The following is a 16,008-nucleotide window of genomic DNA, read 5'->3' on the forward strand; positions in this document are numbered from 1 at the left end:
CAGTCCCATTGGACCCATTCTCTGAGAATCCACCAAAAGTATTCCACAATCCCATGGGTCAACTTTCTTTGTCCTCTGGACAGTCAAGTTTGGTGAACAGTCAAGTTTTCCTACACTGCACCATGAACAAAGGGATAGAATGGCCACACTTTCAGAGAGTTCCAAGAAGTATGCAATATGAGCGGTTGAACTCAGGCCCACATAATGCAGTGAAGGTCCTGGAACCCCATGTTGGGACCCAGGGTTTAACAATTCCTAACCTGGGGTTACAAATGAGTGTAGATATTCAAGCCCTAGGTTAAAAAATTCTACTAACCCTGGGTTTACATTGCACTGTAGACATACCCAGTCCTTAATTCCCTGACTCAGAACTCAATTGTCCTTTATGTGAACTGGACCAGGTTGGATGTAGCGTGTCTACACTACCCCAAAGGGAACTCTTGAGTGGATTCTGCCTCAGAGAGGAATCCCCTGGCACCTCACAGGCCTGTCCCCACTACTTGTTCCCTTTCAGAAGGTGCAGCATACTCCCCATGTGTCTGGCCAGTTTTACTGCCTAGTGCAGAGGGAGCTGGGGTCCTAGCCCTGCCTCCTCCCCACCCCTTTTGCATCCTTCTGCTTGAGGTGTCCAGACACCTCTATTGGATCCCTCTTCTCATGGCCTTGCACAGCAGCTGGAAGGCTTCTTGTGTCCTCTGCAATTTGCACACTCAAGCAGCTGGGCACAACCTAGCGCTCAGTGAGCAATTACAGACTAGGGATGATGCAGCTCTTTTGGATAAAATAGGAACTGAACTGAACCTACCTCAAACCCAAACCAAACATCTCAAAGGTTCAGAAAAGTATAGATAACTCTTCATTCCCATTGTTGGAACGGGAGAAAACTGACATGCAGTGAAAAAGCTTTAATTTCAGGCTAACTAGTAGCAGGAAGTCTGCAAAATCTCCCTGCGAGAACCTGTTCTCCTGAGATTTCGACTCCAGTTTTCTACCCCAAAGAGATTTGGATAATATTTGGATGAACATCCAAACATCACTTCTGAACCTTTTGAGGCTAATCCATTACTAGTGCTGATGGGTCTTCTCTCAAAGGAACATAAAGATTTTATAAGCTGTCTTGAAACAAGTTTTAGTTGGTACAAGGAACAGCTCACAAGAAGCTGAGTCCCAACTTCCTTTGTCACGAAAGTGACTAAGGCCATGGAACGCCTACATTTTGTTTACAAAGCTGTCTTTGATATTGGAGCCAGAATAATCTGTCAACACATCTGTCAAGGCAGTCATACAAATTCCATTTGTGTAAAAATAGTGTACCACATAACTTTAGGCTTAGGGCCATTTTAACCACAAACTCCAAATAAAATTTAGAAGTGTTAATTAAACCAGTGAAATTTGAGTTGGAAAATATTATCCAGCAGTTAAAGCTAAAATGAAAACACTCTTGTTTAACAGCTATTTTATGTCCCTGAAGGGATAAAACTATGTGAATTCTGGGTTTCCCTAGTATTGCTAAGTGATGAAATATTCAGTTGTAGCAGATCATGATATATCATTGATATAAAAATGCATTTAAATGTACAGAAGGAAAGAAATTCAAAGTTACTAGGTCAGATTCTGCCCTTGTTTACATCTGCATACATCTGAAGTAATGATATTGGAGTCAGTGAGGGACCTTCAGCGAGCCAGTATGGACCCAAAAGAGGATGGCATAGACAGGGAGTGGCATGGCCAAAGCAGCCTGAGGATGCACTAAGGCAGCACATTCCTTCAGTAACTTCCACTGGAGCCCGCAGCAGAAATTAATGCTGCCCTCCCTGATGAAGCCCCTAAAAGAGGGCAGGTTGCGGTAACATTGCCTTCTCTCCCTTGCGGAGCATCCTCCCTGGAATGAAGAGTTGCAGGGTGAAACAAAGAATTGTCATTACATGAGTAATTTACACGTCCCTGTGCCATCTCCAATGAACTTGACCCATTTAGGGCCCTGGTCCTGCAGTGAGATACTTACAGACAAACCCAACTGCAGGATCAGGATCTGTGCATGTTTCTGTGAGATACAAATAATCAATACTGAACATGTCTGCTTGAATGGTGACACAAATATGTTTTCATGAATGTTTTCACATCTGTATGGTATCATAAGAACATAAGAATGGCCATACTGGGTCAGACCAAAGGTCCATCTAGCCCAGTATCCCGTCTTCTGACAGTGGCTAATGCCAGGTGCCCTAGAGGGAATGAACAGAACAAGTAATCATCAAGTGATCCATCCGTCGCCCATTCTCAGCTGGCAAACACAGGCTGGGGACACCATCCCTGCCCATTCTGGCTAGTAGCCATTGATGGACCTATCCTCCATGAACTTAACTAGTTCTTTTTTGAACCCTATTATAGTGTACAGTCACACAAACAGTACATCTCTCTGAATGTGTGATCAGTGAAATAAACACAACTGCATGTATTTCAGATGTGCGATACCCCAGAGATATGCACACTTGCACTTGTATATCTGGCAGTTTGGTACTGTTAACTACTGTGCATAGAAGTATGGAATTTTCAAAGTTCCAGGTGGCAGTTGGTTATTTCTATATCTTCACTTAGAACCTAATCCAAAGCCCATTGAAATTGATGGAAAGATTGCTGTGGATTTCAGTGGGATTTGTATCAGGCCTTATGTGTCATATCTGCTAGCCAAACTCATTTTTGAGACACTGGACCTGATTTCCTTGTCCTGTGTTTTTGATGCCTAGAGTGCCTATCGAGTCTTCACCAACAGCACCTGCTTGAAGCACATGATTCTAAAGATCCGCAGAGATGCTCGGAATTTTGAGCGCTATCAGCACAACAGGGACCTGGTAAATTTTATCAACATGTTTGCTGACACCCGACTGGAACTTCCACGGGGTTGGGAGATCAAAACAGATCAACAGGGCAAGGTGAGAGCGCCAACACAATTAATCACTGGGTGAATTTCCACATCCTGCCAATCTCACACGAGGCTAGATGATTGCAAAGGGTTTCTTGTAAACGTAAAATTTGTGACTATCTGATTTATATATCAGTGAACACACAGAATTATTCCTGACAATAAAAACTTTTGTCTTGGGTTTAGCCCCTGGAAATGTCATTCTCTAAGCTATCTTCTGTCCTCACACAAGGAGACTAAGAAGTGTTGTCTGATTCATGCCAGCGTCCAGGATTGTATAATGCTATACCAGGCATTGTTAATCTTGCACCAACCCCATACTCCCAACACACACACACACACATACACACACACACATTAATCAAACACTATTCAGATTTATAATATAAGACTTAATAATGCTGACTAGGAACACTCTATCTGAATACCTCTGCCTCAGACTTTGGGAGAGTTCAGATTTAGAGCCATTCAGCCCCATGGACCTAATTCTGCTCTTACTTTCAGCACTTTTGCAGCTCTGTGACTCCACTGATTTCAGAAGAGTTATATCTGATTTATACCACTGTAACTGAGAGGAGAAATGGGCCCTGTGACTCCAGATTCAATAATGGGACTAACCAAAACATAGTCCAGACACCCACAAATGAGGTTGCATGTGGTATGAAGGCAGAACTTTCCCCTAATTTTCCAGGTGCAAGGCTAAGGAGTTACCAGAATAAGGCTTGATTTTGAGGGGCTTAGTTGAAGCTCATTAGAAGTTGCAAGCACTGAGCTCTTCTTGTCATCGGGCCGATAGTGTCTAGCTCTTGGTTGTTCATTTAAAAAGAAGTGATGCTGAAATCTAAGGGTCAAGTCCTGTGTGATACTGATCACCTTCAACAGCCACTGACTTTGCTGGTAACTAAAGGTGCCAGCACCTGGCAGGAAGCACTCAGCATCTTGTAGAATCAGGCCCATAGAGCATAATCAGTATGCTCACAGGTAGAGTTGTGCTTTGCACCTGGCAATGAGGGACAAGCTCCAAAAGGGAACTGGCTGGCTATAAATTACGGTGATACCAGCTTGAATCAATTTCAAGGAATTGGGCAAATTAGTATGATAGAAATGAGTTCCTGTAGGAATACAAGGAATATTGGACTAAAACTCATTAAGCTGTAAATTGTGAGCTATCATGACTGCAAAATGTGGCACATATGATATGCTCAATTCCCTGCTCAGTTTGTATGCTGCTTTCTCATCCCTCAACTTTTTCACCATGTTAGCTTCCTGCTTATGAATATACAGTATTCTTTTTATTACAGTCCTTCTTTGTTGACCACAACAGCCGTGCTACCACTTTCATCGATCCCAGGATCCCACTTCAAAATGGCCGTCTCCCTAATCATCTGACTCATAGGCAGCATCTCCAGCGACTTCGCAGCTACAGTGCTGGCGAGGTAACTATAGCATTAAGACCCCTTCCTAAATGTATGGTATATCTGCTAGAGAAGTGGTTTTGAACTGGGGGCACACAGAGATCTTCCAGGGGGGTACATCAATTCATCTAGATCTTTATCTAATTTTCTAACTGGCTACATAAAAAGCACTAGCAAAGTCAGTGCAAACTAAAATTTCATACAGACAATGACTTGTTTACACTGCTCTATATAGTACACTCTGAAATGTAAGTACAATATTTATATTCCAAATGATTTATTTTATAATGATGCGGTAAAAACAAGAAAGTAAGCAATTTTTCAGTATTAGTGTGCTGTGAAACTTCTGTATTTTTATGTCTGATTTTGTAAGCAAGTAGTCTTTAAGTGAAGTGAAACTTGGGGTACACAAGACAAATCCTGAAAGTGGTACAGTAGTGTGGAAAGCTTGAGAGCCACTATGCTAGGGCACATGATGGTTCTTATTTTTAGCTTTTAAGAAGCAGATGCATCTTAAAAGTGTTTAGAATTTCACCCCAGTAATCACATTTGGCTAAAGAAAAATCTCAGCCTTGACTTACTGTTCTTCTCTCAGCTCCTTAATCTGAGTCTCCCTGAACCCTGAGTTCTCCTTTTCTCCTCACAAGTCTTCATGCTATCAGCCCTGTATCTGTCACTTCCTTGATACTGACTCTGCTGACCCACTCATTCATGCATTTGTCATTTCATGCCTTGAACATTGAAACTCCTTTCTCATGGCCTCCCAAAGTCACCTGTATCCAAATTCCAGCCTGTTCAGAATGCTACAACACACCTATATATTCCACCAGTATACCCAGCATTACTTCACCCTCAAGCTGAAAACCTCCTTTGCCTCTGAATCTGCTATGGACTCACTCACCATGTGTTCAAAGCCCTTCGTGGCCATGCTCCAACTACCTCTGTGATATCATCTCTTCCTCTATTCTCAGCTGCTCTCTTTGCTCTGCCAGTTATGGCTTCTTTCCATCCTCTACCCATCTGTGCTTCCACTGTCTCGGCTACTGTCTATAGCTCAGTCTGCTCACTTCCCTCTGGCATATATTGGGCCTGATCCTCCACTGAAATAAACTGGAATAGCTCCATCACCAGGAGAAGGTCTGGACCATTAATAACAGCCCTTCACCACTCTTAATCTATTGCTCTCCTATACTCAGACACCTTCTTATTGTAACATCCATCATTGTAACTTGCGTGTGTTCTGAGGTATCTGTAGGACATCCACAAAATAAAGTGACACTTGACTGTGCAAGAGGAAGTCTTGGAGGGAAAGAGAAGCACAATAAAAGCAAAGAAAGCCTGAGATCACATTATGCTGCCGTAGTGTGGACAGTAGATGCATTTGGGATAGTGCAACAGAATGCAGACATGCGAGGAATAACAGCACCATTCTATCTGACACCTGTCTTTTGCACACTTTAAAATATCCCTTATACCTGAAGGGTTTTAATAGATTGTTTTGTGGCTTTTTATCTTTCAAAAGATAGCGGCTTCATATTTCTTTCTTGCTAGAGTATTCCTCAAACTGCCTGTCAATAGCAGGCTGTAGACATTTGACCTTCTCTAATGCAAATCAACCAAACTGATAAAACAATGGAAATAGATTTTGAAGGAAGACACAGTGTTTGAGGTTCTGGCCCAGGCTTTAATAAAATTAAGGCATCCAATACAATTATGGCCTGACAGTTCAGCAACTCACTGTGACACTGGTATCTAATAAGATAGTGTCCCTAGCTTGTGTAGTAATGTATGCTGCAGTGTGTTTCCATGCTGCTAGACTACAGGCGATAGGCTTTATGATACTGAAATCTTTTCAAATAATCTTTTATCTGTTGCATAGAGATAACATTCCCCACTGCACAGTGTGCAGGGGATGATGGGAGCATAAATCCCACTCCAGGCTCAAATGATAGTGGAGGCCAGGATGCTAAAGCACCAGCATTTCTCTCCCACCTGCAGAACTGCACCATAGTAGAGGCTTTTTAGGGTTTCAGGACAGGGGAATAAGTTGGGAGTGGGTCCCAGCCAAGGGAACAGCTGTTGTATTCATCATCCTCTCCCAGAAAACCAGCAGGAAAATTCCTAGGGGAGTTAATATTGACCCTATCAATGTTAACTCCAGCAGGATCATGCTGTGCCATCCAGCCCCCTTGGAGAGGCTGTTTTGGACTAACGGGTGGGATTGGAGGCAATAACAGCACTGCTCCTGAGGTATCAGTACTAGTAGGGGAGAGAGAGCACTGGAGGGTTACGTGGATTTCCCCATCATGGGTGAATAGGGCAACATATGTTTTTTTCAAATGTTCACATACATTTGTCAATGAATTTGCTTCTGTCATGCCTACTACCCTAACTTAGTGATCGATTTCTGCCAACACCATAGCACTGAATTTTGCTGTTTGCAGTGTTGTTGTAGCCATGTTGTTGCCAGGATATTAGAGAGACAAAGTGGGTGGGATAATATCTTTTATTGGACCAACTTCTTTTGGAGAAAAAGACAAGCTTTTGAGCCACAGAGAGCCGAAGAAAACCTGACCTGAAGAAGAGGCCTGTGTCACTCGAAAGCTTGTCTCTTTCCCCAGCAGAAGATGGTTCAATAAAAGATATTCCCTCACCCACCTTCCATCTATAATTGACTTTTGCTGCCATGCCTGGTTCACAAAAAGCAGATCTGAAAGTTGTGCACACAGTACTGCATGCTAGTGGAAGCATTTGCACTGGAAGTGCTTCCACATTCATCCAACCAGGGAGCAGAAACAATGGCATGTAACTTACCTGCCAAACCTCACAGACACATGAAGCTCATATATCAAGGACTGGCAGAGAACTATCCACTATAAATCCATAAAGTTGTTTAAGAGAAAGAGACAGAGGAAGAAAACCCAGATGAAACAGTCGAATACTGTTAAGTAATGAGAATACTGTTGAATACTGTTAATATATTTGAGGAAATTGCAAACTATTCCTAGGATCTGATGCCCAATGGAAAGACTCCCATTGACTTTTGTGGGCTTCAGATCAGGCTCTAAAAGCCCCTCTTTACAGAGCAGAAGACTCTAGCGCCAAAACAGATTTACCAAGAGCAAAAGGTTTCATACCGTGATAGCAGTTGTTAATATGAATAGGATGTGTTTTTGTCCTATAAATCATGCCCACAGGGAAATCCCACAGACTCACTTAGGTTTGAGAGAGAGGAACAACATGTCAAAACACGAGTCCCCCTGGCCACTTGCCAGCTGCGTGAAGTTCTGCTGGCTCCTCTGCTGAGCAGCAAGGAGAGCCCTCTAAACAGCAGGAGAGAAGCAAATTGGAGATTTTAAAAATCTGTCAGCATCAATTAAATAAATCAACTGTTTCTCATCCTCCTCCTCAACTTAATGAAGGGCAATTGTGGTCTTTGTACTGAGAGTAAAGTATAGGGATATAATCAATGCCAATCAGCATGGCTTTATGGAAAACAGGTCTTGTCAAACAGTTCTGATTTCATTCTTTGATGTGATTAGACCAGGGGCAGCTCCAGACCCCAACATGCCAAGCGCATGCTTGCGGCGGCATGCCGCAGATGGCGCTCTGCTGGTCGCCGGGAGAGTAGCAGGCAGGCAGCCTTCGGTGGCATGCCTGTGGAGAGTCGCTGGTTCCACGGCTCCGGTGGACCTCCTGCAGGCGTGCCTGCAGAGGGTCCACTGGTCCCGTGGCTTCGGTGGAGCCGTGGGACCAGCGGACCATCTGCAGGCGCGCCTGCGGGAGGCCCACTGAAGCCGCAGGACCAGCGGACCCTCCACAGGCACACCTGTGGGAGGTCCACCGGAGCCACAGGACCGGCAACCGGCAGAGAGCCCCCCGCGGCATGCCGCCATGGTTGGGGCAGCGAAATGTCTAGAGCCGCCCCTGGATTAGACGTTTGATAAAAGTAACTGCACAGAGGTAATGTACTTAGAATTTTGTAAGGCATTTGACTTCGTACCACACAACAGTCTGATTAAAAAATTAGCGCTACACAATATCAACAAAGCACACATAACGTGGATTAAGAACTGGCTAAAAATGACAGATCTCAAAAAGTAGTTGTCCATGGGGAATTATCATTGAATGGGGGAAAGATGTTCTAATGGGGCTCCATGGGGATTAGTACTAGGCCCACGGCTGTTCAACATTTTCATCAGGGATGTGGAAGTAAATATAAAATAACCGCTGATAAAATATGTGGATAACACAAAGATTGACGGAGTGGTATATAGTGATGAGGACTGAGTAGTCCTACAGAACAATCAGGATCACATAGCAAGCTGGGCCCATTCAAGCAAAATGCATTTTAATGCAGCCAAATGGAAAGTTATACATCAAGGAACAAGGAGTGCAGACTATACCTACAGAATGGGGGGGGCTGTATCTCAAAAAAAGTGACTCTGAAAAAGAATTTAGGGGAGTAGTGAGTAGGAGTGGGGAGGTGATTTTACTTCTGTATTTGGCACTGCTGAGACAGATACTGGTGTACAGTTCAGATGTCCACATTTTTTAAAGGATTTTGAAAAACTAGAAATGGTGCAGAAAAGAACCAGAAATATTATTTGTGAGCTGGAGAAAATGCCTTGCAGTAAAAGAGTTAAAAGCAGTGTTTCTCAAACTGGGTTCACCGCTTGTGTAGGGAAAGTCTCTGATGGGCTGGGCCGGTTTGTTTACCTGCCCCGTCTGCAGGTCCGGCTGATCACGGCTCTCATTGGCCGCAGTTCGCCGCTGCAGGCCAGTAGGGGCTGCTGGAAGTGGCGGCCAGTAAGTCCCTCGGACCATGCCACTTCCAGCAGCTCCCATTGGCCTGGAACAGCAAACTGCAGCCAGTGGGAATCACGATTGGCCGGACCTGTGGACTGGTCAGGTAAACAAACCGGCCCGGCCCGCCAGGGGCTTTCCCTACACAAGCGGCAACCCAGTTTGAGAAACACTGGTTAAAAGCCTGCAAGGTTCAGTATAGTTGCCCTTGAATCAAAACCTCACATTTTAGCATCTCAAATGTACTTCTAAGTTAAGCCATCCTTATGAGATTGGAACATACAAATATGACTTCCCAATTAAAGTCAGCTTTCTTCACCTTCATATGTAAATAGCATTCTCTGGAAAACTTAGAGATAATAATTATACAGCTTTTATTGATGAGTCACTATTGTTTCTAAGCTCTTCTATACAAAGCCATACCACAACTGCCAACAGACAGACCTTTCCAAAATGCACCTTCCTCCTTAATCTGTGCCTCATATTTCATATAAAAACATATTGTGCATATTCTGGAACACCTTCCTTTTCCTATTCCACTCCACAAAATTGATTGACTTAAAAATTGCTCACTCATATTCCTGTTTTTCTGTTGTAATGAAGTATCTTCCTAAATTAAAGACCTTTGTAAAGGCTTTTGATGTCCATTTTTAAGCTTCTTGATCTTCAGTAGCATTATGTAATTTATCCTGTAAAATTTCTATAATTTTGGGTGCAAGGGCATCCATTTGCCCCTTTCTGCAGAGCAAAAAAGTCAAGGCTAATCCCAGCTACCCTTTAAAAAATGTAATAGGCCAGATACTCAGCTAGTATAAATTGGTGGTGTTCTGTTGAAGTCAGCAGCTAAAGACTAGAGAACAGTCTATGCCTTGAATCCTGCTACACCTCCAGAAATCAAAACAGATCAGTAGCAATGGTGAAGTGTCACCATTCTCTCCAGGGCTGCCCAGAGGATTCCGGGAGCCTGGGGTCTTCGGCGGCTGGGGGGCCCTGCTTCGGTGGTAATTCGGCAGCGGGGGGTCCTTCTGCTCCGGGACCCACCATCGAAGTGCCCAGAAGACCCGCGGCGGGAGCCCCCGCTGCCGAATTACGACCGAAGCGGGACCCGCTGCTGAAGTGCAACGGGTCCCGCTTCGTCGGTAATTCAGCGGCTGGGGGTCCTTCCGGAAGACTGGGAGCAGAAGAAGCTCCGGGGGCCCAGGCCCTGCGAGAGTTTTCCGGGGCCCCCAGAGTGAGTGAAGGATCCCGCTCCAGGGGCCCCTAAAAACTCTCATGGGGGCCCCTGCAGGGCCCGGGGTCTGGAGCAAATTGCCCCACTTGCCCCCCCACTAGGCGGCCCTGATTCTCTCCAGTTGCTCCCTTCTGGAATGGCCACTGTCATTGTATGTTGACAGGAAATACTAGAGCTTATAAATTTACCTTAAAAACAACAGGTAGGAATTTGAGCAAAAACCAGTGGCCACCCATGGTGGAGAGGCACCAGAAGGAGTAGATGGATTTTGCATGCTCACCACCTCAAACAGCGATGGACACATGGCAGAACTCAAATGAGCAGCAGATGTATATTTCTAGCGATGACTGCAATAAATCACAAATGCAGAGTCCAAAGAAGAAAGAAGAGAAGCTGCTATGGTGGATTTGGGCACTGAAGGAGTTCTCAGCTATCTGGTTGCAATCTACAAGGGGAAACGCATGGTTGTTTACATACATAAATTGTTTACATACAATTTAAGGTGTATAAATTGTCCAGCACTAGATGAGTCAGGATGCTAAATCATTAGCACTGTCACTTTTTAAAACACTGGAAAATAATCTGATAATCTGAGTTAATTGATTCAATTAGAAAGTCAGGACAGACAATACTATTGTAATTAAATGATTAATTGGCGCTATTAATTGTCCTATATATGGCTAAAAACAGAAAGAGGGAGAATAGATAAAAGAGAAGAGGAAAGCTAATTAGATGATTTGGAATTTTCCTGCTACCTAGTCATAGCTACAGATCAAATGGGACCACTTGTGAGGGTGAAACTGCATAATGTGTAAGTGTAATGTCAAGGCCCAAACATGGCAAAGCCCAGCCAGTGATGGCTAAGTGATAAGAATGGGAGAAGAAGAGGAGTACAACTTACAAAATGGGATGATTTATTCTGTAAGGTTGCATGTGTATCTGGTTGGTTAGTTCTGATTCTTAATTTTATTTGTCTTGTACAACTTGTTTTCTCTACAGTGTTTTGTTTCCTTTTAAGTCATTTTTTCCATTCCTCCCCACCCACACGGACATCCCCTTCATCTCTTTCTGGTTTGGGAAAATAGTATCAGGTACATGGGCTGGAGCAAAGCAGTAGAAAGCTAATAGGAGAAAGTGAATTATGAGAGGGGATATCAAGACGAGAACTGGCTCAGTAAGGCTGTTGCAGGCACAGGCTGGTGAGGAAAAGACATGGTGAGGCGTGAGAGGGAGAAGGAGGCAAAGGGACTAGAAAGAGGAATTAGCACAGCATGGGCACAAAGGAGGGAAATTGTCCTATAAATGCATGAAAATAACCTTAACGAAACTTGTGAGCTCCTCAATGTCTTGAGGAATAGGACAATGAAGGCAGAAATGGTACATTGCATCTCCCTCTGTCTTCAGAACAACTGTAGGGTTAGATAAAGTTGTTTATGATGAGAGGTGGCTTTCTTACAGCCAAACTTTTCATTACCCCTATGCAGCTTTCCAAAATCATTGACCCAATAAATGTTTAAAATAGCAACAATCCATACAAGATTAGTTGTTGCTTAATTACATCCTCGATGATTTCCTGGAGAGCTAAGTAGTAAACTTGTCTTTAAAAACAAGATGAATTTTGCCAAGATTATCACACCAGTACATTAAACACTTTGGGCCTGATCCTCTTCTCGCTGACACTGGGGTAAGTTGTGAGTAACTCCACTGAAATCAGTAGCATGGATCCATGTAAAACTGGTGTAAGTGAGATCAAAAGCAGGCAATTTCTTATGGTGGAAAAAAATGTGCAATATGCTGTAGCAGCAGTGTTGTGTTTTCAATTACAATATATTTAATTAGTGTATTGAGTTAGTGTCAAGGTTTTTTTCTCGTTTAACATGTGTATTGTCTAGTGCTCACTACCTATGTTTTATATGTTACAAATATGACTTGTTAGTCACATTTAGCTGCTCGGTTTTCATTTATAGCCTCTCGGAAGACCTGATATTTGGCCGTAATACTGAAATCTGATTGGCATTGGCCAGAGTTTGGATTCAAAACTAAGAATCTAAAATACTGGAATATGGGCAATTTCTTTCTGAAGTTATTGCCAAGCACTACAATTTGTTGAATAAGAAATAAGCAATTATCACCTCAACATTTTGGGAATTGGTGTTTTCATGCCTCTTTGGCCTGATTCTGATTTCTCTCACACTGATTTGTTATCAATGTAATTCCATTAGCTTCAGTTTAGAGTTGCTTTGGATTAACACACAGGTAAATGAGAGAGAATTCAGGCTACATTCCATTTTCTTTCTTTTATTATTATTTTTATGGCAGAGGTTTACACATTTCTTCAGGGAGTAAGCCCTATCTCCTCTAAGAAAATTGCCCATTGCTGGCAGTATCTGTCAGCAATCTGTCAATACTTATGCTATCTTCACTATCTGAACACCTCCTCCAAACCTTAATGTATTTATCTTCACAATATCCCTGTGATGTACAGAAGTACTATTATTCCTGTTTTACAGATGGGGAACTGAGATGCAGAGAGACTGAGGGCTTGTCTACACAGGAACACTCAAAAATTGATCCAAATTAACTAACAATGTGAATTAAAGTGGATTAGTTAAATTGCATTTAACCCCTATATTAGTACTTTAATTCAGAATTAAAGTAGCCTTAATTTGGTTTACATTAGAAGTGAATTAAAATAAGCCAAATTAAGACCGCTTTAATTCTGAATAAGGGTGTTCATACAGGGCTTTAGTGCAGTTTAAATTCACACCTTTAATTAATTTGGATTAATTTTCGTGAGTGTCCTTGCGTAGACAAACCCTAAGAACCAGATTTACAAAGTTCAGATAGATGTCTAATGGGATTTACAAAAGAACCTAAGCAGATTAGGCACCTCACTCCCATTGAAGTCAGTGGGAGTTCAGTGGCTAACTTGTCTAGGTGCTTTCTTTTGAATCCCACTAAGCATCTATCTGCATCTTTAGGAACCGAAATACCTTTGTATACTTGGCCATAGGTGATTTGCCCAAGGTCACACAGGAAGTCTGTGTCAGAACAGGGAATGGCTCCTCCTCCCCTCACACCTTTCAAACTGGTGTTGGAAACTGTTTGGCTGCCAGTATGGACAAACCAAAACCATTTTCAACACCACTGCAGAAAATATGATTGAAATTATGTGAACTATGTCCTGAGTCATGCTTTTGATAGCAGTGATTGTTATCAGCTTGTCATGCTGGCAGCTTTTTTCAACAGTTGCAAAAAATCCAGGGCAAAGCATAGCTGACAATCACTGTCAACAGTGGGTCTTTTTCCTGATGTAGACAAGGCCCAAACCAGGGACAGTGTTGGACGCGTACGGCTTCTGTTTATCCACACTTTGGATAAACAGAAGCAGTGCATACGCATGCCTCTTACATATATTCATGCAAGTTACTCACATTCACTGCTGGGAGAATATTACCTCTTTCTGTTCTGATATATCTTTTCTTCATGTTTTTACAACAAAAATTTCCACCCCAGTATGCCAAATGACTATTTTAGAACCAAATTAAAGAAAAGTGTCCTTAATTTTTTTACTCAAAAAATTGCACATACACCTGTTTCTACATGTGTTTGGTATTTGCATATGCAAATTTAATAATTGAATGCAAAGGCCTGCTCTACACTTAAAAATTTGACTTGCATAGTGAGGTTAATGAGGGATGTGACTTTTTACTAATACTGTTATGCCTACAAAAGATGCAGTTATACTGATATAAGGCACTTTATGAGGCACTGGTATAAGGCACGTGTAGTTTATATTGCTTTATCGGATTGGAATAAGTTATATACCTCTATGAGCATATATTTACCAGTATAACTGCATCAACACTGGGGAAGGGAGGAATTGCTGCCCTAACTATGCTGGCATAGCTAAAGAGGCAAATTTGTATAGTATAGACAAGAACATAGTGTGCATCCATCTGCAAACCCAGAATTATATGCCTCTTTGAAGCTGAATAAAAACCAGAGTGCAAAGCCATTCCTTTTTCATGAAAACTTGTGCCTAAATTATTTCTATGGTATTAATATGCATATTGTTGATTCCGTGTGTAATTTCTCTAGACTGGGAACGCAGCATATATCACAGCTTTAGAATATGATGTTGAAAACTCTGTCCCATAACAATAAAAAAATTTTAAAAATTTCACTAAACTGAATCTCATGACTCTGGATTAAAGTCACAGAAGTAAAAAGACATAAGAAAAGTTTGTATTGACTAATATGTAGCTTAATGTCTAGTTACAACATTTCTTTCTTTCCTTCTTTCATTCTAGGCATCGGAAGTCTCCCGCAATAGAAGCATTTCTCTGTTGACCAGACCAGGCAACAGTCTAGTAACAGCTATTCGAAACCAACACCATCATGAGTCATTACCTCTGGGTAAGTAGAGCCTCCTATTCTTTCTTTCTAGTGGGACACCTCGGGAACTGGTTTAGGACCATTCAACTATCCTATCCCTTATCTAGCTCTCTACCAACTCTTCCTTAATGAGAAGCCAGAGAATATTATATTGATGGTGATCACATTATATTACTGTGTGCTTTATTCTGTATGCTGTATTATCACAATTTGACAAGTAATTTTCAGAAGCACAGTTGTCATCATCTCCAAAAGTGTCACTTGCTGCTAGAGTAAAGAAAAGCCTCTGTGGTCTTTATCTATTCCAGCTTACAATGACAAGATTGTTGCATTTCTACGTCAACCAAACATTTTTGAGATGCTGCAGGAGCGTCAGCCAAGCTTGGCCAGGAACCATGCACTCAGGTATTGATCTGTTCCTAGTTACTATGAACAGTCTCTTTAATCCTGTCCCTTCTGGCTTTGAAGCCAGCTGATAGGGTGTTCCATAGGGCCTGGAAAGAAAGAAATCCTCTCCCTCCAGACCACAGGATGGTCGTTATACCATTCCATGACCATTGCTGCAGCCAGGAAGTAGCAATTCATGATGCTGATGCTTCTACACCACATGCTCTGTAAGGGCACTGGCTGTACATCTCTACAGCAATGCATCCACTGGCCTCACTCCCACTTCTCCTCTGGCCTTACCTGGCCCTACCATTCAGGGATATCCTGGGATACAGGGATATCCAAGGAGCTATCTTTGCATGGGCTTCTCAAATTCAATTCTAACCAACAGCAGAGGAGAAGGAGGGGGAGCAGGATTGACCCCATAATGCTTATAAAATCAATTGTCAAATAACTTTATGTTTTGCCATTCACATTAGTATATAGCAATGAGAACAAAAGGTCAGTGGGGAAGTTGGTGGGACCGAGGCTCCAAAGTACTTAGATGCTTTGAAAATTTCGCCTTTTCTGTGCACAGTATAAATGTGTAGACCCAGGTCCTTTGCTATGGATGAGGAGTGTACAGTGCAGCTCAGCATTGCCCCACTCTTGAACTTGCTGCTATGATGGTCCCCATCATAAAGTACCAACATATCAGATAGCAACTGCCAGTGGCCCCTAGGAGCCCAGAACAGCACCCGGGGATCAGTGGGACACAGGGCAGTCCAGCCACTCCCTCTTTACATGAATCACATCTCCAAAGTCAGTATGAGATCCTCTAAGGGTATGTGTAGACTGCAATTAAAAAC

General features: G+C 42.6%; 1 protein-coding gene across 3 annotated transcripts in view; it reads left to right on the forward strand.

Annotated features, from left to right (window-relative positions):
* The window catches only part of HECW1 (HECT, C2 and WW domain containing E3 ubiquitin protein ligase 1), a 385,797-nt gene that overhangs the window by 308,232 nt on the left and 61,557 nt on the right, over window positions 1-16,008 (forward strand). For all 3 annotated transcript variants that reach the window (XM_050937655.1, XM_050937656.1, XM_050937657.1), the window contains 4 exons: window positions 2,748-2,933; window positions 4,225-4,359; window positions 14,689-14,794; window positions 15,082-15,178. In XM_050937655.1, coding sequence (XP_050793612.1) covers window positions 2,748-2,933; window positions 4,225-4,359; window positions 14,689-14,794; window positions 15,082-15,178 — 524 coding nt within the window. The remainder of the gene's footprint in view (window positions 1-2,747; window positions 2,934-4,224; window positions 4,360-14,688; window positions 14,795-15,081; window positions 15,179-16,008) is intronic.

This window comes from Gopherus flavomarginatus, chromosome 2 (assembly GCF_025201925.1).
Source record: "Gopherus flavomarginatus isolate rGopFla2 chromosome 2, rGopFla2.mat.asm, whole genome shotgun sequence".
Lineage (NCBI taxonomy): Eukaryota > Metazoa > Chordata > Testudines > Testudinidae > Gopherus > Gopherus flavomarginatus.